Source organism: Triplophysa rosa, linkage group LG7 (genome assembly GCF_024868665.1).
Source record: "Triplophysa rosa linkage group LG7, Trosa_1v2, whole genome shotgun sequence".
Taxonomy (NCBI): Eukaryota; Metazoa; Chordata; class Actinopteri; order Cypriniformes; family Nemacheilidae; genus Triplophysa; species Triplophysa rosa.
The window spans coordinates 1,164,014-1,190,389 of NC_079896.1; the positions used below are offsets into that span (position 1 = coordinate 1,164,014).

General features: G+C 38.1%; 2 protein-coding genes across 2 annotated transcripts; one reads left to right on the forward strand and one right to left on the reverse strand.

The window, feature by feature from the left end:
• Nucleotides 1-917: 917 nt before the first annotated feature.
• On the forward strand, nt 918-26,162 carry rtf2 (replication termination factor 2). The gene is made up of 9 exons (XM_057338786.1): nt 918-1,112; nt 1,627-1,721; nt 2,102-2,195; nt 2,361-2,500; nt 4,712-4,790; nt 19,690-19,803; nt 21,433-21,484; nt 21,887-21,970; nt 25,315-26,162. The coding sequence occupies exons 1-9, from the start codon at nt 1,044-1,046 to the stop codon at nt 25,509-25,511; spliced, it is 924 nt and encodes a 307-aa protein (XP_057194769.1). The 5' UTR covers nt 918-1,043; the 3' UTR covers nt 25,512-26,162.
• gcnt7 (glucosaminyl (N-acetyl) transferase family member 7) lies at nt 6,833-15,241 on the reverse strand. The gene is made up of 4 exons (XM_057338785.1): nt 14,596-15,241; nt 8,581-9,553; nt 8,414-8,509; nt 6,833-7,488 (listed from the first exon to the last, which is right to left on the reverse strand). Exons 1-4 carry the CDS (start codon nt 14,644-14,646, stop codon nt 7,211-7,213), a joined length of 1,398 nt encoding a protein of 465 aa, XP_057194768.1. The 5' UTR covers nt 14,647-15,241; the 3' UTR covers nt 6,833-7,210.
• Nucleotides 26,163-26,376: the final 214 nt, after the last annotated feature.

Below are 26,376 nucleotides of genomic sequence, written 5' to 3' on the forward strand. Positions count from 1 at the left end.
TTAAGGATTTGAAACGGTTTAGTGCACTCCTTGATCTAATGAAAATCCATATTGCAAAACATTTAGCCATGAGAGAGCCATGCGTAATCTAATAAGATTGCATAACGCAATTTCTGAATTACTGGTAGAGCAAACAGATAATGGAGATGAACCGAAGTGTGTGAAAATGTCAAAAATAATAAAGTGTGCTTGAGAAAGTCTTCATCATTCTAATAACTCTTTTTGCTAGTATTTTAGTATGAATACGGAATGAACTGCATTTGAGAGATTATAGATCATGCGGTGTAATAACTGATATAACTGCAGGCCTTCTTTACGTACGCCTTTATAAACTAATGGCCTCTTTGACCTACACGTCAATGTTAAATCAATCAGCCGTTCCTGAAGGCTGGGGAAATAGACTTTAGCAGCACTCACCTCGTCTCTTAAGACATCAGCTCTCACCTACAGAATTAGACTAAGTGGCCTGTCACTAAACATTTTGATTCGTATTCATCGTCAGTGGCGTCTGAATTAAACCACGAAAGCGCGCTGTATCTCTGCAGCACTGATGGGTCTGATGGGAGGCTACTGACCTCAGAACATCATCACACATTCCCAAAAGACACAAATTAGATAAGGGGCAAAGCTCATCATTGCAGTATGAATTTCCACGTAAAATTGGCTGGCCTGATAGTGTGAGAAGATCATGGTACTCTGAAGTATTTCTACAATACCACGGATGTATACAAAAAAAAAAAAACAATAGCACAAAAAGATGTGTATACATGTATCTCTAAAATTGTTTGTTAGTTTATCAACTACCAATCGTTTTCTTTTACCGTCATGCGAGTTTTTATGATTTACCGACGACTGTTGCGCCATCTTGTGGTGTTATTGAGTTGTAATTCTTCACGCGTCCTTTAGGTGGCGGCAGATAAACTCACTTTCACAGCGGACGCTCTTTACTGACGCTCATCTGTTGTTTACTGATTCGTTCCTTTAGCTAAACCTTCAGTCAGATTTTTTCACCAACGCTCGAAACCTTTACATATTATTTCAACATGGGATGTGACGGAGGAACCATTCCTAAACGACACGAACTGGTTAAAGGACCGAAAAAGGTGGAAAAGGTAGTAAAACGAGTGTGTATGTTTTCGTCGTTTATCGCACCGGAAGTTAGCTCGTAGCGTCTTATTTAGCCCGGGGACTGGAATAAACTTATATTTTCTTTGATCAGACGGCAATATATTTGATAAAAGTGCTACTGTGTTTTATAGTTTTCAATGAATAATATTTAAAAATGTTTGTTATCTGACCAGATAGATTCAACGTGTTTTTGGCTCAGTTGCTGTTATGTGCAAATGTCAAAAACATTTAACAGGCAACGTAACCGTTGTTGTAAAATATCAGTAGCACAAAACAGAACACGTGTATTCTGAAGGTGTTGTGAATAAGTATATGAGTATGATACTATATATCACCAAATGTATAACTGTATTGCCCATTGACACAGTCATTGCTCAGAACATACAACAGATTTTTAGTCAAATGTAATAAACGATCTAGATTTAGTGTAGGACACCTACTAGGAGACAGAATTCATCTCAGAAGTTTATGTGAATGAATAAACTTTGTGTTTTACAGGTTGATAAAAATGCAGAACTTGCTGCCAAATGGAAATATTGTGCTTTGAGTCAGGAGAGGTTAAAACGACCCATTGTTGCCTGTGAGCTGGGCAGGTATGCTGTTTTATGTACTGTTGTTCACCTTGTTAAAATAAAGTTTTCAAAAATGAAAATTAACTCGTAATTGACACATCCCGGTGTTCTCCTAGATGCATGTGACATCCTGTCTTCAGCTGAACGCACAAAAACATCATAAATGCTTTGACTTTATACAGTATGCATGTGTAGATCCCAAAATGTTGAAGCTGCAAAAAAAAGCACAAACATCCATCATTAAAATAATCGACTTCAAATTATGAGAAAATGTTTGTTTATTTTTGTTTAATAAAATAGTATGATTTAACACTTCTATCAATTGTCAGACTTTTTACAGTTGGTGTTTTTCTGAGCTCTTGTTTTAAGCACCTGCATTAAAAATATCTTTTTTCCATCAGACTGTATAATAAAGACGCGATCATCGAGTATCTGCTGGACAAATCTGCAGAGAGACCAAACACTGAGGTTGTGACTCACATCCGTGGCGTCAAGGTAAGAACTCTATCTGCTCTACTGATGAACGAATTATGTTCTTTTTACAATGTAGTAAACCGAAAATGATTTCATAGATTTTACAACATTACACATTTACACAAAAGTTAACTTTGATGATTAAAATAGGGAAAACAGTAATGAATGTTTTGCCATGTTTTGAAGGATGTGAAGGAGCTGAATCTCACTGATAATCCAGCGTGGGAGGGAGAGAGACGGAACATTAAGGGGGATTGTTATGAAGACATGCACTGCACCATGTTCATCTGTCCTGTCGTGGGTCTGGAGATGAACGGAAAGCACAGGTAAACATATGTCTTCTCAATTTGTGCACTGTTATGGAAATATTAAAGGCAGGGTAACCGAATTACGCTTTAGACAACTGAGTCGGGCCGAGTACCAAAACAACCTTGCAGCAAATCAGCAGTAAGGTGCACAGGACGGTCATTAGTCGAGCCGAGCGCTGACGAAAGCGAAAGATGGAGGTAGGGGTGTGTTTGTTTTGGTGATTTGAACATCAACAACGGCTAAGAGAAATCGGACACCCCGCCTTTAATAATGTTAGAAGCCAGCTGTGACACAATCAGAAGAAAACACATTGGGCTTCATTTATGAAACTAGCGTATGACCGAAAACTGGGTGTACGTTTGTTTCCACGCAAAACTTGGCATTTATCAATATGGACAGTTACTACGCTCAAATCTCACGACAGGTCTCAGCTCGTTTAGTATAATAAATGTCAAACTAGATTCTGATTCCATGTCTTATTTTAATTTTCTTAATAAAGTATTTTCTTTTCTAGCCTAACTATATGATCATTTAATTGTTTGAAATGACAAGGTTAACGGGTGCTTTGGTGTAAAAAGACTTTCATGAGATTTTTTTATGAAGCAAACATAAACCTGCGTGTGCTTGAGCTTAAGCAGCCTGAAATGCAAGATCAGCAGCATTAGATTTTAAACCTTTATCCTGTTTAGAAACATGCATCTGTCTCCTCTGCCAGAGATCATTTTTTTCTTCACCTAAATGAAGAAAATTGTATGATATAACATTTACGTATAACATTATTCTATAATTGCGCCACAAAAATGATCATTTATATCTACATTCGTTTTAATGTTACGACTTTGTAACTCAAACAAAGTTCTTCAAGACATTTCAGACTGCAGTCAGATTCATTTTGTTTAAATTAAAATACATTATACAAACATTATACAACGGTGATATTTACAAAACATAAATATCCAATAAAAAAATACAAACCTCAGCTGGAGTACGGTTCACTACGCCAACTCCGTTGACCTCAGCAGTGATCTATTTTTTTACTTTTTTTTTTCTTACTTCCTTTAATTCTGCTTTTCGAGGCTAAAAGAACTCTTTTTGGCCGGGTTATGTTTCTCCGTGTCGTAAAATCTAGGGGCGAGGCATCTACACCCTGAATTTATAGGGGCGTGATTTGTAAATTACGATTGATTTCAGCTGCCGCATTTATCAAGGTAACGATCATTCGTACGATGAGATTGGCTGCATATGAATGTTTGATGAATCACACGTAAATCCTGTCGTTAGATGATTTCTGCGCACGGATCTGCGTTAGATTGATAAATGAGGCCTATTTTGTCTAGAAACAGCTTTGTACAATCTCAGCAATCATGAAGTGCATTCTGGGATGCTGCTGAAAGAAGGATCAGATTGATAGTGTAGAAACAGTGCACAGCAATGCCTTTTAAAATAGAGATGAATATAATTAATAAGTCCCGGATTCACAGACAAGGCTTATAAAACAGGACTATGACTTGTGAAGTTATAGATCACCCCAAAATTAAGATTCTTTCATCATTTACATGCCCTCTTGTCATTTCATACCTGTATGACTTTCCTCTGCAGAACACAAAACAAGGACTAGTTTGAAGAATGTTGTTAACTGGACCCCCGTGCATTGGTTTTGTGTCAATACAATAAAGTGAATGGTGACCAAAAGAGGGGGCCAGCGCTGTTCGGTTACCAACTTTCTTCAAAATATCTTCTTTTGTGTTCTGTGGAAGTAAGAAACTCATACAGGTTGGAAATGACAAGAGGGTGAATACATGATGACAGAACTTGCATGGTTGCACTTGGTGTGCATCTTGAGACAAAACAAGAGCACTGACATATTTGAAGATATGTCAGGGCAAGTTATTTTCAGTTAAGACCGCTCATAAACTCATTTTAGTCTGGGATTATAGTCTTAGACCTATTCTACGCAACCGGGTTTAAGTATTTTAGTAAAACCATGAAACCAAAGATTGTTATTTAGTAACCCTGTTTGTGCAAATGATAAAACCCAAGCTACACATTTGTTTGGTGTCCATCTGAGGATACTAAACTCTTTACACAGAGAATTAACATAACTGCTTTAACAAAAATACAAGCTGCACATTTCTGCTTTTAAACGCGAAACCTCTGAAAAGTTTTGTTGGCTGGCGCTTTGCTTCTGTAATAAATGTGTTTCTTTTTTACTTGTACTTTTTGACCAGGTTTTATTACTTGCGGACGTGTGGATGTGTTTTCTCAGACCGAGCCCTCAAAGAGGTTAAGACTGAAATCTGTCACAAGGTGAGCAAATATGCAGTGGTAATGTTCAGTTTGTGTACTCTTTAACATTTCTGTATGTTGATGTTACTCCCAAAACTTTACACAAATAATGCAAATATGTTTTTGATGTTTATAGACGCTTTCAAAGTGACAACATAAACAAACGTTATTGCGCATGCGCGCGTTCCTAGACTGCCCTTAACTTCCGGTACACATTCACAAACAATAAAGTGCCTGTAAATTATTTCTCACTTGGCTGAACTCATCTCTCCAATATTTTGAATTTAGACTTAGATACCGAGCTCAACCACTAGATGTCAGTGTGCCAGAGGGTTTCTTTAAATGCGACCGAACTACAGCACCCATTCAACAAATTGTTTATTTAATAAAATGAACATTCAACAAGTCGCTTATTTATTACAATTATTATACAATAAAATAGTTATAGAAATTAATATGAACACAAATCAAATAAAATCTCAATAGTTCTATTATTAGACACTAGCCAAACACAAACCGGAAGTTAACTGCAGTCCGTTAAAACAATCTATAGCGCACGGTTTTAGCAATGGTGTCCCCAAAATGCCTGGAGGTTCGGGGTTACATCTGTGGTTACGTTATTCTGTAAACAGCCTTTATATTTTCAAAGACGTTCACGTATGGCATTAGTAATGTTCAGTACACATACGTCAGTGTTGTGCATCATCTCTCTCTGTTGCTTCTCAGTATCTCTGGATTTTAAATGACATCATGCCCGATCGGCCCTTGATGTGGACTGAAGTATATCAGGCCTTTAGTTTTATCTTCTCTGCCGGTAACACTCACTAAAGCCACTGGTGTGTTTGTTCATTTATAATTCATTCTTTTCTCTAGGCTCATTATTGCACTTTGATAAAGCTGAACAAAGCCTCATTATCAAGTAAAGATTAGAGCAGTAGAGCAGTAGTCGAGACGCCAGCAGCGATCTAACATCCGTGTTTTTGCCCTTACTGTGTGTACATTCTGCATTGTGTGTGTGTGTGTGTGTGTGGTTGGACCGTGGCTAATGAGTGCCGACTCAGTAGTGTGCTCTCAGTAGTGAATCATTAACCTCGCCGTGTCCTGCTTCATTCTAATTGGTTTCAGGCTCAGCGAGCAGACATTTCTCCATGGCATTCGTCTCAATTAATGCAAGCAATAGGGCGGAAATAGGGAAAGTGCATCCCAGAGTCGTCTTCTATCCACACCGGCGTAAACAAGCCGAGATGGAACGTGCCACTCTGTACTGCGCTTGGACAAACATTTATCAGCATTTGAATATGGTGTACAAACACCTGCAGGACATTTGTTTCAAAAGCAAATTTTTAACTATTCGCCGTGCTGTTAATCATAATCTGTGGTTATGTATTGCATTACAATACATTTCTGGTTTTAGAATGGACTTCTGTCAGGTCTGTGTTTCACCCCCGGGGCGGCGGCACGGATCTCATGACCGGACCTTTCTATGCCATTATCGGTCAACTCGATTACAACACTGTGATAAATGCATGTGATAAGAGCGGCCCACACAATGATCACGGATATTCTGTTCTCTAGATTTTCTTCAAGTTCTTCTGTGTGGCTCCGGGGAAAGTGAAATACAGCCACAGACGTGTCTTCGCTTCTTGAGTTTGACTCAAATGTCTGACCGTGGTTGTGATGTGGAGGTTGAACTGATCTTTTTCATCTTTTGGCTCAAAGTGACTGATTTGAGACCAAAAATGAGTAAATACAAGTGAGCATTATGAAGATTATCCAACATCAAGTGAAATGTGACCTCTTCAGAACAGATGTGTGTTTTGTGTAAAGATTTACATATTGATAATACGAGGTTGAAATAATGACAGCTTGATGTGATTCATTAAAGGGCCGTTTTACAATAGCATTCAGTGGTGGTTAGACTTGCATTCATGTTGATTCATTCGTCTCCAGCAATTTGCAGTGGGTTAAGGCGAGGGTGTATATACATTAGGAAATATGTTTTTTCCAAGTTTATTCAATAAATAAATATTACAAAAAATAGATAAAAATTATGAACATAAAAAACCAAGAAGGGCGGATGATAGAACCGCACGCTTTGATTCCGGAGCAAAACTCTCCCATTTCTAATGCACAATCCACATTTTCAACATAGCTTTCAACAACATCGAAAATTGGTTCATTCTAATCTCCAGTCGCCAAGTGTAAAAAGTGCTAGAAGTGTTATTGGGAAGGATTACTTTCATCATCATCATCATCATCATCATCATCATAAGAGCAATAAAGTAAAGTTCACACTAAAACAACAGCAAGTAAAACCAAAGGCAGTTTTTCCAAATGAAGTCTGCTAAAGTGTACATTGATAAAGCGACATGATGGATGCCTGAGACACACTCAACATTAACTCATCCATCATGTCCCTCACAGCCCTAACACATCATGAGCTATAGTTTCACATAGACAGGAATGATCCCGTGATTTGATGAAGTGCTGCTCTGTGGTTGACTTGCAGTGCTTTCAGGGACCTCTGTGATGAGCTGCCACGACGGCTGAACGGGAACCGATGCTTGCTGGAGAACTTTGTGTCTGTGCCACAATTCCAGACAGTCCAAAGCTTCGGGGAAGCTCGTAGTCTCAAATTTATTAGCAAACATGCTGTATTTTTCCACCACCCACGGCAGGTCCCCAGTCCCGAAGATGCAGATATCCCTGACGTATCGCCCTGCAGAAACAAACACTGGATTTTCAGTAGACGCGAGGTTACCGTGTCCCTCTTGAGAATGCTGTCGTTAGATTGCGCTATCTAGTGTGAGAGATTGCACCATGTGACAAACGCAACAACAAGCATAGACTCATTTAAACCCGACGCTTGGCTTCCTTCATATCTGACCCAGCATACGTAGGACCCTATGAATTCTGTTTTACTTTTTCCCAAATTCATTTTTGTCTGTTTTTATTTTTCTGGATTCCGTGTTTTCTGTCTTATACTGTACAATAGTAAGTAATATATTTGCCCACATGAAAAAATACTAGAGTATTCGCTTATAAACTATATTAAAAAACCTATAGTGGATACTTTGAACCATAAAGGACATTCTCTTTTTATTTTTGTTTTCAGGTCTACTTAAATTAAATTTTTAATGAAAAAAGTATTTTTTTAAATCAGTACTATTTTTATCATTTTAAAAGCACATTACCTTCAATTTACTAAAGTAAATAATATACTAAGTGGTGGAACTATAAAACAATTTAAGGGGGAAAGTGTGGTAAAATGTGAGTGTTATAACTTATTCAAGTTAACCAGACTTTTATTTTGACGGGTCGCCGCAAATGTTTGGACAGTAGCTTCAATGCAGTTGAAAGCACCGTGCGTGCAGCAGTACGCGCAATCTAACCACTTTTAATACAGACACGCAAAACAAGCAGATTATGTAAACCGCATCTGAATAATTAGTATTTTGTTAGCTGTTCAGCGCTACTTTCTGGTTAAGAAGCAATACATTTGCCAGATTCCGTGCCGCCGCGTGTTATACAGCAAATTCCATTTGTATGCCTGGATTCTGCGATGCCGTCAGCGTTTTCATGCATCGTGGAAACTACATACAGCATTTTAAATAGTTTTTTATCAAGGAAAAAGTAGTGTTTACCTTTGCATCCCCAGTGTGACGTTCCCTCCTGATCCTTCCATTTGATAGCACGAATGTTTCCTTCCCACCCACCGTTCACATCACTGCCTGGCGCATCTAAATAAACACATTTACGATTGAAAACCACACGATTCTGAGCTGCAGTCGAATAATGTTTGATAACTTACCCTCCAGGTGGTTTAAAGTCACCCAGTAATGCTCATCTGGACTGAAGGTGTCTCTAGACCAGCTCAGCAGGTCTTTGGCCACCGCGCTGTCGAGTACATACTGCGCAAACGCTCTTGTCAAAGAATAATAGGCAGTCCCGAAGTAGATGGTCAGGTTGTGTGGAGGTGGCCCCTTGGTTTGACCTTTGCCCCTCGGTGCCACAGAGTCCTTGACCTCTTCGTATTGAAGCCGAGTTCTGTGGCGTATGTACGATGGCTGTTTGACTCCCGGCGCCATGTTCTTACCTCTCCATTCAGATCCCCGCATGTACCGGACCAACTCCAGGTTGGTCTGAATGGGGAAATCCTGTCCGCATAAATTGATCACTCTCCTCCATTTGACCCGAGATCTCATGAGGTCCTTCATGCAGTTGATGTCCGCCTTCAGACGGGAGAAGCCAGCGTACGTCACTCTTTCACTGACGCTGGCCAGAAAGACGTTTGGGAAGCACCTGACGAGATTCCAAACGCTCGTCTTGTAGTCTGCAGATGCTTTAGCGTCCACGTGAATGCAGTAGACGTTCTGTGGCGTGTAGACGGCCCTCAGAAGCCGAACGAATGCTTCCAGTTCTTTGTGTATGGTGATGATGAAGGCTAAAGGGAAGTCCTTCTCTTCTTTGCTTAACGGCACCGTGATGAAATGAAGTTCCCATCGCAGTCGACTGCAGTTGGCTTTGGTGTGAATGATGTAGTTGACGGTACATTCTTGTCGTTCCCATCTGAAGGCCGGCGTCGGCGACGGAAGAATGGGGCAGTTTTCAGGCAGGAGTTGACAGGTTGAGACGGAAGCGTGGGGTGCGTTGGATATTTTGGCTTTCAGGTAGATGGCGGAACAGAAGATGATGCTGATACCAAGGCAGAGGAGAAAACTGCACTTGGCGCTCTCAAGTTGGACCATAATAGTCCTACATTGGAAGAGCAGCTTGGAGATCTCCTGAAACACAAATTTAACAAAGTTATCCTTTCTCAGATTAAATCGAATCAACGTTAGCGTGAATACATGCGAGTTCTGTCATCTCCGATGCCTGATTTGGGAATATATGTGAATAACCCCGTCATGAAGTCTGGGGAAGCGTGTCTGGATTGCTCAAGGGCTTCTTTGCATCCCCTCTGTGGCCGATGCGATATTAATGATGCGTAATAATGTGGCCCCCAGTTCAACCATTTGGAAAGTGATGACACTTGTTTTCATATGTCTATAAGGTGACAAAATGTCTTTCCCCTCGGACACAACTCAAAGTTGAGTTTAATAGCACCCTAGAGAGATCCTGGTCTGATGGAGGTCCACAGAGGAGCTTTGGAAATCAGTTTTGTCTTGGCAATGAAAGTTGTTTAATGAAGCCGCAGGGGTTTATGTAGGCTGTTGTCTCTTTCGACAGGGAACGCACATGTAGTTCTGTCCGCTTTGAGGGTTTTCTGCATGAATCGTTGGTTAGGTATCATTTGATAAAAATGTCCCTTGATTAAACCAATAATATCCACATGACGTGAAGAACCAACCGAAGTCTTTGCTTTACATTTTTGCAGAAAGGTCAGACATAAAATGAAAGTAATATTTGTCAAAGAGGACAGTTGATAAAAGGTCTGAGCATTAGACAACATTACATTTGACATATACCAGAGACTTAAGTCACACGCGTGATCATCATCAGAGAGTTATATAAACGAATAAAATGTAGCCAAGTCTTACTTTAGTAGCTCCTGTCCAGACCATTTAAGTGGAGCAGATATGATAATGGGTGATTAACCCAGCGAATAGTTTACATTAGTGTTAATTTCGTTGACGAAAACTATATGACGAATTCGTTAACGACATGTTTTCACTGACGAAAATGAGACGATAACTAAATATAATTAATGCTTGATAACAAAACTGTAAGAAAAATATACTGACATTTTCGTCAACTTATATAAACAAGACAAAAATATTCTTGTCCGACCTGGCGAACATCAGCTTGCGCGCATGTGATACTTATCTCATATAAGCGGTAGAGAGAAGTCTCTGCTCTGGGTAAAGATGAACCACAGACATATGTATTCTGTGTCTCCACGCGGTTTACAAAGCATATTTTTCTTCACAATCGCCGGTAAAACGCCGCAAACTTGAAGCGAGACTGCAGTCGAGTCACCCTGAAACTCATTACAAAGGCAAGCACGAACATTTTATATGCCAATGTTAACTTATCCGCTAATGCAAGCTGCTGCATAACGTGAAATGCAACATAAAGTAACAGTTAAGCCAAAAGAAACCAGCGCTATCCTGTACTGATTAGCGAAGTGATGAAGTAAATCGTATTGTACATTAAAAGATTGAATGACATGCTAAAGATCAAAGCAAGTATATAACATGTTTGCATGGTTGAAGAAAAGTAAATGATTTAAACCATTTCGATTTTAGTAGACTTAATGTAATGTAGATTTAGTCAACTAAAATTTTTTTCAAATTTCGTCGACTAAAACTAAAATGATGGGGATGACTAAAATTAAATAGCATTTTTGTCAAAAGACTATGACTAAAACTAAATCAAAACTGGCTGTCAAAATTAACATTTACATCGCTGAATACATTAAGCTTTGTTGCAGCTCTTCTCCAAAGAAATTTAACCAGGTGCCATCCCTTGGCACGGAGGGGCATATCATGCAATTCATTACATCATTATTGCGCATAAAATTTATTTAGCTTTTAGATATCGTGACATTGTTGTCACAATGTGCAAAATAAATGTGTTTAGGCAAAATGTCTGAAATGCAGGGGAACATATATTCAAAACACAAGCCACAAATAGTAAAATTAATGGACATTTTCCTTAAACATCATGTAACAATGCTGTGCCATACAATACTAGACCAGATCTCGCCTCAAAACTATTTTCAAAACTACTCGATAATAATGAATATTGTTTTACAAACAGCACAATCATTACCAATCAACTACCAATAAAGTGACTTTATTTACCGCATGTGAAGGAGGAATGCAATAAAGCATCTTACCATTTAAACAGTCAAAAAGTCCCTTTCACCTTTTTTCCTGCGTCCTCCTGACGCGCACGCTTGCTTTCAGTGCAGAGAATGACAAGTTCCCAAAGTCTGCGGCATGCTTGCTACATGCGGTGATTTTGGTTATATTACTTTATTATTATTTTTGTGTCATGCAGCGCAAAGTTCAGTCTAAATAACGAACTACGTGCATTTACAGACAAAGTGTTCATTCATATTGATATGCCCAAACATTCATTAAGTGACAAACGTTTGGAAACGGTGTACACATTCATGTGCGAGTCATCTGCGGGTGCGTGCGGCACGTGCTGCTTCTCACAGCACAGAAGACGCAGAGAGAGATGTGATCCTGCGCCGGGTCATAGCCAGACCTCGTGCTCATATGCGCCGGGGGTTTCGGTACCAAACCCTAAAAATCTCCCATTTCTTTACATCATAAATCATATTTTTGGTGGCGCAGTGCATGCACGTCTGCTACGCCACTGCCCATATAACCAAAATGGCATGATCCCCATTGCATAACACCTCTGCCAAGATTCCACTGTGAGATTGGTAGTCGAATCAAGCTCCTCCCATCCAAGCATCGAATCTTCGACTATTCGGGGTCACCCCTATAACCCAGCATAGGTTCATTTATAACCCAGCGGTTGGGTTTGAACGCTGGGTCAAAATAACCCAACATTTTGTGTGATAATTTTACATTTACATTAACACATTTGGCAGAGGCTTTATCCAAAGCGACTTTCATTGCGTTATACTACACATTTGTTTCTAAGTATGTGCAATCCCTGGGATTGAACCCATGACCTTGGCGTTGTTAGCGCTACGCTCTAACCACTGAGCTGCAGGAAAGGAATCTGCCTGTGTAGATGCAGTTTGTTTTTCATTTTTAAGATAGCAGTGCACATCTAAATGGATGCTGGGATGTTCCAACTCATGCTTGAGTAAATTATGGACATTTTTTTGTTTAATTAAAACTATTTTGTCAGTTTTGTTTATATTTTACGGAGCCCTTTTAGGGACATGGGGTGGAAAAAATATGAAAGGGAAGAGAAAAATATTTTTTAAAGCTTTTGCGTTCTCTAACAAAACGTTTGCGTTATCTCGCAAAACATTAAAACGTCCTGTTGTCCCGCTCTGTACATTAACAATGGAGCGGTTCAGAGTAGATTCCCGGACCAATAACTTGTGAGCTAAACGTTGTTATAAGACAAATAACACATAATTCCTTAGACAAGGATCTACAACCTAGTCTTCCTCGAAACGAGAATATAAATTGATCTCTATATGAGCAGGCGACATGGACAAGTCCGAAGGGACCGTCTGCAAAGTGGCTGTAAATCCGAAAAGCATTACTACAAAAATAGTCATTAATAACTTAAATGTTACACACTGTAGTCTCACCAAATTCAGTTTACACATTAATGCTCTCCTGCTGAATTTAAACTGGTTTTAGTTATACTACAGTATGTAGCACTGAAGTTAATGACTATTTTTCGTAGCCTAATGATATTCGTGTTTTGCACTTTACAGACGATCCCTTCGGTCTTGTCTCAGCCGGCTCCCGCCTGAGATCAATACAAGGCTCGATTTGTGGGAAATTAAGTTAAAGTTCATTGTTTATGTTACTTAGAATGAGGTGTCATTTGTGTTATAAGAACATTTAGTTCACGAGTTATTGGTCCAGGAATCTGCGACTATAGACCAATGTTTATGTACGGAGCTAGTCTTAAATTCTGCCAGCGGGACATTAAACATGAAGTGTTTGTCCGAACTCGCAAAATGTTTTGCGAGATAACGCAAATATGTTTGCGAGAGAACACAAAAGTTTTGCGAGATAACCCAAATATGTTTGCGAGAGAACGCAAAAGCTTTAAAAAATATTTCTCTCTTCCCTCTCATTTTTTCCACCACCATGTCCCTAAAGGGCTCCGTAATATTTTACCCAACCATGGGTTGAAATAACATTATTTACACTGAAAAAAGCTGGACTGATACATTTGTGATTGATTTCTTTGACTTGCAAGTTTTATAAGTGTGCAAAATCCTTGAGAAATGTTTTTTGGGGTGTTGAATTGAATACTGAATGAAGCGTATTATAAGGATTTTATGAGGATTAGACGACCAAATCTTTTCTTTGTAGACTGAAGTAATGTTTGCTGAGAATGAGGCTTTGCCATCACAGGTAAAAGCTAGATAACTTTATAACATAATGAAAACAATGAGCATGAAATCAATTACTAATTAAGTAGTGGTCACAGTAGTTGGTATTCAATACATGACTTGCCAACAACCTCATGATTTTAAATAAAATATGAACATGCTTTATCAGAAGAGTTCATTTGCAAAAAAGTAAATTGTAAAAAAATTGCATTGCAAGTAATGTCCGTTATCTATTTTTGCAAATAAACAGAATATTTATAGCTATAGCATTTAATATTTGATCATTTTTAATCACCTTTAGTAAAATGCAGTGTGATGTGAATTTTTCAACGTACCGATTCTCTATTAATATCTATTAATAATCAAGTCATAAGAGCTGCGTTTGACATGTAGTTTAACCTTTGGCAAGAAAATAAAATAAAATCTCTTGTGTTATATGCATGATTTAATTTGACTTATGATAATACTTTGGATTGGCATTGAAACATCATTTGTTTTTGTTTGCAGCACATGCATCTTTGACAAACAAAAAAATAAATGTGTAAATTTAAGGTGTCACTATATTTGATCTGAAACTATAGATTCGTACATTTCAAAACACATTGTCCACAAAGACCTTTCGAAACGAAACAAAGACAGAAAAGGTGATTACATGCACAACGCCTTTAACCTAAAATGAATGACCTTGATTTAAAGCACATTTTTATAAATATTAATGAAAAATAACCCACTCTATTGGTTGTTTTGGTTTTCACACATGAACTGAAGCGCATTCAGTCGCAGCTGAATAAATCCATGACTCGAAACTTCACCTACCCTTCGGTTCAATCGATGTCCCCTCGGGTTTGCGGGCACGAGATTAAACATTCACAAACACACCCGTGGAATGTCACTTTCAGCATGACCTCGGTTTAACGCTCACGACCGTGAGCAGAAACGTTAGCGTTGACTTCTGACTAGTGTCAGTGCTTGTTGCTCTTGTGATGTGGGGGCCGGTTGCTCAGTAACTCTTCCCATGAGAGGAGGAGTCCACACGTTTCAGTCGAAACCAAGCCTTCGTTTGCACCTCTTTTGCTGTTAACGCTGGAGCCGCCCTTATCTCACAAGAATCCTACTGTCATGAAACATTTCATACATCTAACCAGTTCCATAACCTGTTGTTTTTCAAAGAACTGCTTTGATGTGTTTTGCTCATTAACATTTTAAAAAGAAATTCACATAATGAATGTTAACCGGGTGTACAACAGCAGTTTAGATTTATTATTGTAAATTATTGTTTGATGACAAAAGTGGCTTATTACTGGGAAAACTATATAAATAATCTAATAAACATTTAACCCGTTCACCCTCGTGTCTGGTCAAACCTGCTGAGTTTGTTTTCTTAAGAACACAAAAGAAGATATTTTGAAGAATGTTGATAATCAAACAACACCGAACCCCATTGACTTCCATTGTATGAACACAAAACCCACTGAGACATTTCTCAAAATATCTTTTGCGTTCCACTGAAGAAGTAAGATCAGCGATGTATTAAAAGTAAATATTGATTTCACGTTGAACAGATCAGTTCTATAGATTAAACCTGCTGCCAGATTTAAACAAAAAAAAGATCCCAGATCGGATTTTCCAACCTGACATAAGATCAGACCGTTTCTGACTATGCAGGTCATGTGTGGGTGTGATGGGCGAGGCAGATTAACACTCTTGTGTGTTTGCAGGAGCGCTCTCTGTTGAGGACAATAGCTGCGCTCACTGAATGGCTTTGTCTCTGAGCATCATTTGTGTGTTTGGCTCTTAGACTCGTCCATGTGTCGTGTTTTTCCGTGGACGTTCTCAGACCTGTTTTTTGAGTTGACTTTGGCGATTTTCAGTCATCTCATTGTCCTTTTGTTTGCACACTTTGGTTACAGGCATTCAGGCATTTAATAGGTAATCTCAGCTAATGTTTCCGGACATTAATGATCTCTGATTAACCCGCTTAAAGGTGAAGTGTACAAACACCTGTTGCTTGAGAGTCTCTGAGTGGTTGCTAGGGTGTTGCTAGGTTGTTACCCAGGATGTCTTTTTTTAAAGCAACACTATGGAACTTTTGCTCACTGGTTCCCCCATGTGGTCAATTGTCTGTTGCTAGTGTCTTAAATACTGTCGTTGTGTAAGCTTCCCTGTGGGCAGCGCAATACACGTACATTTCTTGACTAAGCTGATGGAACCGGCAAATGCAAAAACGTGGTTTGGAAACTCTTTCGCAGGCAGGTGATGGGCGGGGCTGTGTGTACCGACCCGAGCACAGAACTTGTGTGTAGTTGTAGCTGCTGTGAGGCTGCTCAGGTAGCAGCAGCAGTAGAATTTGTCCGGTTAAGAGTTTCTTCTACCACTGAAATCATTTCGGAGACATTATTTTAAGGTCGAAAAACTACACAGTGTTGCTTTAAAGCATTTGCTGTGTTGTTGTTAGGGTGTAGATTGTGGGTTGCTAGGAGGATGTTAAGGGCTCTATCCAGTGAAGTGTTTTCCGTGTTAACTTTTATCTTTGGCGATGTCCTAACAGCTGTGAAAAACAAACAGCGCGTCTGTAACGATGAGTAACCAAGCAGAGAGTAGATCCAAATGCAGTTTAGAATTTAATTAAATAAACAGAGACAAAACAAACCAAGGTAATCCTCGAGCAACACAGGAACGTAAAAACAAAGACCGACCCCAAACAAAGGAAACACTAGGGCTTAAATACACTGGGATAACTAGGAAACAAGAAACACCCGGGGAAACTGATTAACACGAAAAACTACAAAATACTACAAACATGGTACGCAAAGAGGAAGTAACCTACAAGTCCAAAATAGCAGGGGACCACAGAACAGATCATAACAGCGTCAATGTCCGATTCGTGACGTAATGATCATTTGAACCGATTCATTTTGGTGAAACAACTCGTATATCAAACACTGAACTCACCAGACTCGCTGACTGAACCATCAAATCAGTCTCTCAAAACACCTCAGAACACCATTTAACAAGAGTGGTTAGTAAGATAAAGTATTTAAAGTTTACTTATGACAATGTGTAGTAAAGTACATATATAATAATTTTTAGCTTTGATAAAAATTACAGCTTTTTGCAAAGAGGGCAATAAAGGAGGATTGTGAAGGGTTATATTTGTGTCAGATCATTTCATAGCCAATATATAACTTGAATATAAAACTAAATAATAACAAGTGTATAAAATAACAAATACAAAGTTTCTTTGCATTTATTTGGGATTCATTGGGCTCGCAAGTGTTAAAGCGCAAATATGAAGGGGTCTATAGCCGACTATTTTAAAAGACAGAGTGACAAATTAACAGAACGATTCATTAACTTAGGTCATTATTTGGGCTGGGTATCGATTCTGATGCTCAAATTCGATTCCGATTCACAAGCTCTCGGTTCAATTCGATTCTCGATTCAAGTCAATGATTATAGATTTAATACAAATCCTATAGATATTTCTAAAAAAAGTTCAGTAAACATCACATTACAATGGTGAATCAAAAAATGAAATGAAGAGCCACAAACCTGTATATTAAACTTTAAACACACTTGGGTATATTGAAACCGAACAGGTTATTTTACATTTTAGATACAGTATAACAAACAAAATTTCACAAAATTAGCTGTAAAGAGGGGCTGCAATCATATGAACCGCTGCCTTTTATGTGAAGGTGATGTTAAATTTGACGACACACCCGCATCCGCCATGTTAATTAAGCAATGAATGACCGAAATGCTCCTTGTTGTAACATCCACCAGTTGTAAAAAGAAAAGTGACATCTAGTGGATAGTAGTAGCAATAACATTTACATTAATGAATGTTCAGTGCTTGCGGAAATATGAAAGAAAAAAAATTGCTTCACAGCTTTAGAGAATCCATATTGAATCCACCGCATTTTAAAAAACGATTAATCTATTTTTTTGCCCAACCCTAGTCATTATGCAAGGTCATTATGATTACTATAAAAAAGGGTGCGACCAAATTGTAAGTTGGTGCGACCAACTGAGAAAGTGGGTTGCACCAGTGCGACCAGTGGGAAAAATGAGTCTAGAGCCCTGATGTTGCATGTTCTGGGTGATTGCCATGCAGTGTCGTATTGGCCCATGTACAAAGAGCCCACATTCAAGTTTATAACATTCTGCTCCCTAAATGATGTTTTATTAACAAAGTTCGGGAGGAGCACGTGCAAACAATTACGCAGCTGCAAGCCATTAGCCATTACGTCTCCCGTCCTATCAAATCAAGAGCAAACTCTATACATAGTTAATCACCTTACCTCCTTCACTCTACAGTTTTGCAATATCCCTCCTCCACCCCGACTCCTCACTATTAAACGCTTTTCCGTACCCGGGGGGGGGGGAAGCGCTCTGGGCTCGGGCAAACACCGAGATCAGAGCCCTCGCCCCGGACAAGGGGGAGCGCTCCCGACCCCGGAGCCATCTCCCTGGACAGCTCGCCAAATACGCATACAATATTATCTGCTTAATTAAACTGCCGCCTTTTTAATTATTTGCTATGGCGAACTCGTGACATACACAAGACTGTGCTCACAATTTAATACAATTGTGAAAAGTTACAATTTTGAAGCTGAAATTGAAATAACAGATTTATTTTCAAAACAATAACAGTTTACAATAACATGTTGTTTTGTTATAGAATTGACAGTGTTCAAGGTTGAGGCTATGTTCACATTTGTCATCTTTTTTGAAGCTTCCAGCATCTGTTTTACATTATAATCCAATAAAGTAAACCGTGTTTTTAAAAATGACCTGAGTGCTTTTTTAAACGCAGCGTCTTTTCAGGTTTAAAACAAGTTCTGTTTTTTTCTGAAAAAAAGTCTTGCGTCAAAAGTGGCTTTTTAACAGCTTACCAATGACAAGCGAGTAGCGAGGCCTGTCGTTCCATAACAACAAGAAACACATGCAAGGAAGGTTATGGGTCGAGTAGGATCAAAAAATAAAAAATAAAAAGGCAGCCGAAACGCCGGTTGGAGCATGGTTTTGTAATAAAATAAAGTTTAATTTTTACTTTTAATAACTTTTAAATGCCTTTCTAGTGAGTAAATTAGCATTGTAGTTTTTAATATGTGATCGGTTATTGTAAAGACGCTCTCTGTTTATAATTCAAATAGAATTCCGTTAGGGGCGATTCACATTTCATGTCTTTTGTGCGCGCAAATTCGGCGCGCAAGTGCGGTCGCAACATTCAACTTTTCAGAGTGCCGTGCACGCACCTCGGGTCATTTGATGAGAGAAAGCGGCGCAGCTCGCGTTTTCCGTGTGGTTCTGTGAATGTGAATCGCCACTTAGACTGCCTATAAAGCCTGAATCTGTTTCTCAGAGCCATGGAAAAGGTACCGGTAGATAGACGGCTACTGTTGCAGCTGTTAAAGCAACCAAAGACGCCCTCGACTGCTATTTGTAACCACAACGCTGCCAGCTTTTTTTTACTAAAAATGTGCCCTTGTCAACTTTTTCTTCTGAAAAAAGACGCCAAATGTGAACACGCCCTTACTTGAACTTTTTCTATGTAAATGAGTAAACATTCAATAGATCTCTCATTTAAAAATAAAGCTGAATTTTAAAATAAAATTCAAATAAAGAAAAGAATCAAGGAAGGTAAACCCTACAAGCAAAATAAACTCCTGCTACACTTCTGCTTTTCCCCTCCTTTAATGTTCATGTGTGTGGTTTTCTTCACATTATTGCTACACGTAATGTTGTGAACGTGCCATATAGTCACAGTCTTCACATCTCAAGAACTTAAAAACAAACAACTTTTGTCTTCTTCAAGTGAACTCAGTTTTGAAAACAACAACAACCATGAAGTCAAAGTAAAAACTCATAGATTACTGTTCTTGATGTTTTTCTTTTTTTTTGTAGTGTGGGGATCCTTTCAAAGAAGATGACCTTGTGGTGCTGAACGGATCTAAAGAGGATGTGGAGAAGCTGCAGAAAGATCTGGAGGAGCGCAGGTCAAAGGCCAAATCTGCCAAGGTGAAGAAATTGGATTGGATTGGAATGGATGTGTTCGACAAAGTAGTAAAATACACTCATTTGTCAAGGATAAACACAAAAAGTTTAAATAAAACTTATTTCCATTGTGGTCCTTGATGTAATGCACAACTTCACTACTAACTATGGTGACAGGTTACCTTGGTAAAATACAATAATACAAATTCACCCAACATCATACATATACATCATTCTAATAACCAACTTTTAACTTTTGAGCTAAAATCAACTGCATTTAAAAATACTTTTGATGTTCACAGGCAACTTATTCCACTCTTTAGCACCTGAATATTCAAAAGACCTACGACCGTACATATTTTTAAAACAACATAATGTAATATCCATCAGACTCTGCCTAGTATTATAAGTATGTATCTCATTAACCCTAGAGAAATAGGAACTAAAGTAAGTAGGAGCTCTTTTATTCAATAATATCCTATGTACCATTTTAAGTTTAAGGTGAACTAATCGACTCTCAATAGGTGACCAATTAAGATATTTAAAATGACATATATCAACATGTGTAAAACTACTAAGGCCAATAACTATCCTTATCAATTTATTTTGAGACCTTTGTAACAAATCAGACATCCATGAAATACACGCATATTCAAAATGACATTGCACAAGACATGTTGCTAGTAGTTTTATAACACTTTGTTTATCTAAAAAACTAATATATCTGGCTAGAAATTCTATCCTGGCATTGACCTTACCCAAAGTTTTTAAAGCCATACTTGTGCCACTCAAATCATTATCAAGGACACAACCCAGATAATTAACAGAGGTTCTATCTGCTATTACACAGTCACCTACCCTAACAGACATATTACATGATGTACTCAAATTTCTTTTAGACCCAAATAATATTGATTCTGTTTTTCCTAAATGTAATGACGTTTATTTTCAGAGAGCCAGTCTCTCACCTTACATAACTCCTCACCTAACAACAGTTGTATCTTACCAACATCCTTATCTGTAACCAGTAGAGCAGAGTCATCAGCATATAGAAATAAATTACTCTTACAAACAGCCTGCATATCATTTTTATATAAAAGAAATAAAAGGGGACCTAAAACGCTTCCCTGAGGAACTCCATTTGTAATAATTGTATCCTCAGAGAACGTCCTATCAATTTCAACCCTTTGAACTCTCTCAGTTAAATATGACCTCAACCAGGCTATCACCATTTTTGAAAAACCCATGAAACTTAGTTTTTCTAATAGAATTGTATGATTAACAGTGTCAAAAGCTTTTTGGAGATCTAAAAGAACCAATTATTTTAGCTTCATGTCAGATGGGACTATACCTTTTTCTAGAGAAAGATTCACAAGGTATAGTAACTACTGGGGCAATAATATCCACAGCATCTCTTAGAAATCTTGCTGGAATGTCATCTAATCCTATTGCCTTAGACACTTGAAGATCTTCTAACATCTTAAAAATGTCATCTACTGTAACCTTATTAAAAACAAAGGAGTTAGACAAAACCCCTCTATCTAAATAAAATTTGGTAAAATCATGTCATGACTCAATCTGAACCTTTTTTTTAAGGGATTTGATTTGTAAGTGCTCACATTTTTCACAAATGTACAACATTTCTGCCCTCAGAAATCAAAGAAAAGCAAAGGCGCAAAGGCCCTGAAGCCGGATGATGCGAAAGGTACAGTACAATACAAAATCACTCAGACTTAATAATGTCATAGTTGACAAAAAAATGTATTTACTTTTATTAATCACAAATTCTGCATGAAATAAGTCATTCAGTGATTTTTTATGGACACCTTGAAATGTCGAGTCTAACCAACCAGGATCAAGTATTCTAGAGAGCCGTGTGACAATAAAAGTTATAATATTGGTCAGTTTAATTGAATATGCTCTTTAAAGATGTGATGTTGGTGCGGTTGATGTTTTGTTCGTTGATGGGATGCTAAATCGTGAGTGTTTCTCAGAGACCAGACTGACCTGTTCAGTTTCATAATGTCTCATCTCTTTCTGTAATGTTTAAACCACTCACTTTTCACACGTTGAATGTTTCGTTAATGTATTTCTTTTCCTTTGTCAGGAACCTCCGATCTCCAGAAAAGCTCTTTTGAGTCTAAACCTGCACTGAATGTAGAGAGCACCAATGAAAAACCCACTGATGCAGGTACCTCAAGTTCCATTGTGGTTTGCTTTACATTTCATTTCCCTCTATTTGCTGCCATGCAACCGCTGCAGGGATGAACACAATCCTTTACAATAAACACCTTTATGAATCAACTCAAAACAATGCAGTGAAATAAAGCCTGCACTCAATTTTAGCATGTTTCACTTCGAATTGTAAAAAAATATGTTCATCTTATCATTTAGTGTCAGAACTACATGAGTGATTTTTGTTGACATTTTGTTCACTGCAATTCTCAGCTTGCTTTGCATGCGACTGCATTTTAGAATGTCATTTTTTAAACGAAGAGTTATGCATGCATTTGCAAGTAAAGAGAAAGATTTGTTAGTGTTTTTGTCTTATGTTCATTGATGCTGGAGAATTGGATTTGTGTTATGTTTTTTTGAAGTTTTCTACCATCATGCATTTATGCTTGTGGATAAGTTCACATTAAAATTTTATATATAGCAGACGCTTTTATCCAAACCGACTTACTAATGAGAGAGCATTTAACATATAAGCTATATCAATAAACAATTACACACACACGCACACACACACACACACACACACACACACACACACACACACACACACACAGCGTGGTTATCTCAGAGAAGCACACAAGTTAAAAAAGAGAAACACAGGTCAAATATTATACGGACTATAAATTCCTATATGTAAAAGTAAATAAATGAAGCAGAATGTTACATTTGAAAGTTACATGAATAAATACAAACTTTAAATTCTAAAGCTGATGTCAGCGGTCTCTACAAGCTCGTCAGTGCTTGCACAACTAGGCTAAATAAAAAGAAAATAAACACAGTAAAAAGGTAGATAATAGGTTTAATATTATCATTAATAATCTAATAGCAGTTGACATTTTTGTAGTGAGGACTTGACGGGTCGCCGCTTCCCTCTCTCAGCTCTACCAGCAAGTCTGAGCATGGACTGCATTTTGATCGCTGCGGTAGCCCTCTTTGATACAGCAAGTACATCAGTTGTTATGGGAAGTGTTCTTGGTTCCGGTTGATCTAACTAATGCAGCCTAAACCCTCAGAGGATTTATATTATGGAAGTGTAGTGTATGCAGGGTTGAAAAGATGCGTCTTTAGTCTAGATTTAAACTGACAGTGTGTCTGCCTCCCGGACAGTGCAGGGAAGACTGTTCCAAAGTTTAGGTGCTAGATAGGAGAAGGATCTACCACCTGCACTTGATTTTGATACTGTAGATATTACCAACCAGAGCTCGATATAAAGGACTGGCCGATGGCCCGGGGTCAGCATGGGCCAGTGCTGTATTGTCATGGAAAATGATCATTTGTACATTTTTAAGACTTGCCTATTTAAATATTCCCAAGAAGATGCTAAAGAGGACTGGATTCGGTTCTCACGCGCGCGGCTGGAACGCCGCATCAGACAACGTGCAACATACTGAATTGAGTTCTCTTTCATGTCTTCTTACTCTTAATTGGACATATCGACACAAAATGATGCCAAACTGCCTATATTACCAAGTATCCTTGTAGAAAGTAATCAATTATGTCTTTCGGGAACAAAACCCATGTAGAAACAAAATGCGTGTGTTACATTATATAAGATCCGTGCATCTCTTAAAGGGGCAGCAGCATAATAAACATTTCAGTTTTGTTCATCAAACAACAAAGAACGAAGACAAAAACACTCACTTGCTCTTCACTGATTAAATTATAACTTTAGTAAGGTTAAATCAATATTATATTTAATACAGTGAAGACTATAAAGGATTTACTTGATTTAATTTCTGTACCTGATAACTACTATTATTAGATAAACCTAAAACACCTGAAATGCATTGATTATCTGTTTGTTTGCTTTATTACTTTTATCTGTGCTTTTGCACATACTTTGATTACTTGATCTTATTTCATTACTTACTGATCAGTTGTCTTCAACAATATTAGAAATTTTATAGGCTAGTTATAGGCTAATTGTTTTATGGTATCATACCCTGCCAACTGACCGGAGCCCTGAGAACGTTGTGAACGTGAAGGACTGAAATACAAGAGAAGCTCACGCAGGTGCTGAGGAACTAAACCATGTAGGGCGTTATAGGTCATCAGTAAGATTTAAAGTGAATGCGTTGCTTAATTAGGTAACCAGTGCAATGTTGACAGAACCGGGCCAATATGCTCATACTTTTTAGTTCGTGTTAGAGCCGCTGCGTTTGGAACTAGCTGGAGTTTTTGTAATAGGCCCACAGGGCATCCAGCTAATAGTGCGTTGCATCTGAGATTTACAGCATATGACGTAGTTTAGATATGTTCTTAAGATGGAAAAACACGGTTTTACAGGTGTTGGCGACGTGGCTTTCAAATGACCGATTACTATCGAATAAAACACCAAGATTCTTTGCTGACGACGAGGGTTTTATGGAACATCCGTCAATAGTTAAGCAGTATTCTTGGTTGTTACGTATGGCGGTTTTCGGTCCAATAAGTAACACTTCTGTTTAGTCCGAGTTCAGTAATAAAAAGTTGTTACTCTTCCAGTTTTTTATATCGACTATGCATTCCGTAATCCTGTTGAACTGCTGTGTTTCATGAGGCTTCGAGGAAATATGAAGTCGTGTGTCATCAGCATAGCAGTGAAAGCTAACTCCGTGTTTCCACCTCTGTGCTAAATGAATTTCCATGTGTATATATCGGTACCTATAGCTAGCTGATAGTTTAACTTTACATTGATCGAAAAATGAGCTGATAAAATGCATCAGTGCTTTTCTGAAGTCAGGCACACTAGTATATATCTAGTGTAGTATAGTATCAGGATCCTTTTGGCTTTATGAATGCAGTTGTTTTTCTTCTGATCTCTTTTTTATCTGTTGTCAAGGATGTGGACCCAAAGCAAAGCTATTTAACTCCTTTTTAATTCAGTTTATGTTTTATAGCAAATTAGCATATTGTATATGACCTGCAGTTGCATCAATGGTACCTCTTGACCTTTTATTTCTCTTATGCCAAACTAATCAGTGGGATCAATTTCTGCTGGAGAGACAGTAGATGGCGCTAGAGGGCATGTTGTACTAATGCATGACGTTTGCAGTAAATATAAAACATAACAAACACTTCCTAAAAACAACAACATGCATTTGGCTAAGAAATTAAGAAATAGTACATTTAATAGGCCGTGTTTAATCAAAAACAACAGGAAACTGCACAGTCAGAATACTGGACATGTTGTTCTTATTGAATAAAAAGGGTCCTGAAAACAATTTATGTCTTTATACAAGTGATGCATAAACCCCTGCTAAAATCCAGAATGTTGTTTTAAATAATTCACATTGTGGCATGTTGTTTTTTTCTGCTCAGCCTTGTCAGGCCCCTCGGGTGAGAGCTCGAAGGCGATAAAGACCCCGGCGGAGCCCGCCACGGGCAGCAAGAGGTCCATTCAGGACATGACGGATAAATCTGAGATTTACAAATCACTCTTCACCTCCCACAGCACTGCCAAACGCACCAAAGATCAGCTGTCTAACTGGGTCACACACACGCCATATCACTTCTGAGCACATCATTTACAGAACACCTCACTGTGTGGAGCAGTGAGAGCGCTCTCTAGTGGTCAGCTTGTGGATGAGCAACAAATGACATCATATTATATGATACATCAATGCATTGTTTCTTTTTATTTTGTAGTTTCATTCTTTCAATTTATTTTTAATCTAATATCACCATAAACGTTTTGTTGCCCGCTTATATTCCTGTTAGTGACATCTGGCTAAAAAATCAATGAGTATTTTCTCGCGTACTGAACGTTTCTTGCAGTTGTTGGTGTCCACCTTTTCCACCTTTGGTTTATATTTGTTGTTTTTGGTTAAAAAAAAAGTGTGTGTATCATTTTAAAACTATATTAGATTCTCATTTTAAAGTGTTTGGGCAACAATATCTAAGTATTTGAAATTCATAGTTAAAATCAGGATTCGAAATGGTGTTTTATGCCTGCACAAATTATCAGTGACTTTTCTGTATAAATTTGTTGTAAGAAAAGGTTGAAACTGACCCGCGTACATTTGACCACAAGGTGGCAGTAGAGGTCTACAGTTAAAACATTGAGACGGTTCAATCTTTTGTGGATATTTACTTCTTTACTTTTGCCTTTTTTCTAATGTTATGATTGATGTACCTCTGACTGGTTGAGAAATAATAAAATCCCATTCTTCAGATTTGTTTTCTAATTGTTGTCTTTTTATGCCAGTGTGTTTGTGAAAGCTTGTGGAATAGTTTTACTATATCAGTGACGCTTAAAATATACACTTAAACTCACTGTGTCGAGATTCTGTGAGATGTGTGTTTTATGCTCAGATTATAAGTGTATGGCAAGGTGTGCTTTTACCAAAACGACCCTTTAGCAGGTAAGAAAGTACATTTTTG

What these genes read in the sequence shown, in the direction of transcription:
- rtf2 (XM_057338786.1), top strand. Translation starts at nt 1,044, where the DNA reads ATGGGATGTGACGGAGGAACCATTCCTAAACGACACGAACTGGTTAAA. An exon ending in CTCACATCCGTGGCGTCAAG is followed by an intron (nt 2,196 to 2,360) that starts GTAAGAACTCTA and finishes CATGTTTTGAAG; the next exon opens with GATGTGAAGGAGCTGAATCT. An exon ending in CAAAGGCCAAATCTGCCAAG is followed by an intron (nt 19,804 to 21,432) that starts GTGAAGAAATTG and finishes TTCTGCCCTCAG; the next exon opens with AAATCAAAGAAAAGCAAAGG.
- gcnt7 (XM_057338785.1), bottom strand. Translation starts at nt 14,646, where the DNA reads ATGTTTAATCTCGTGCCCGCAAACCCGAGGGGACATCGATTGAACCGA. An exon ending in GACATCGATTGAACCGAAGG is followed by an intron (nt 9,554 to 14,595) that starts GTAGGTGAAGTT and finishes TTTGTGTTTCAG; the next exon opens with GAGATCTCCAAGCTGCTCTT. An exon ending in GACTTTAAACCACCTGGAGG is followed by an intron (nt 8,510 to 8,580) that starts GTAAGTTATCAA and finishes GTGTTTATTTAG; the next exon opens with ATGCGCCAGGCAGTGATGTG.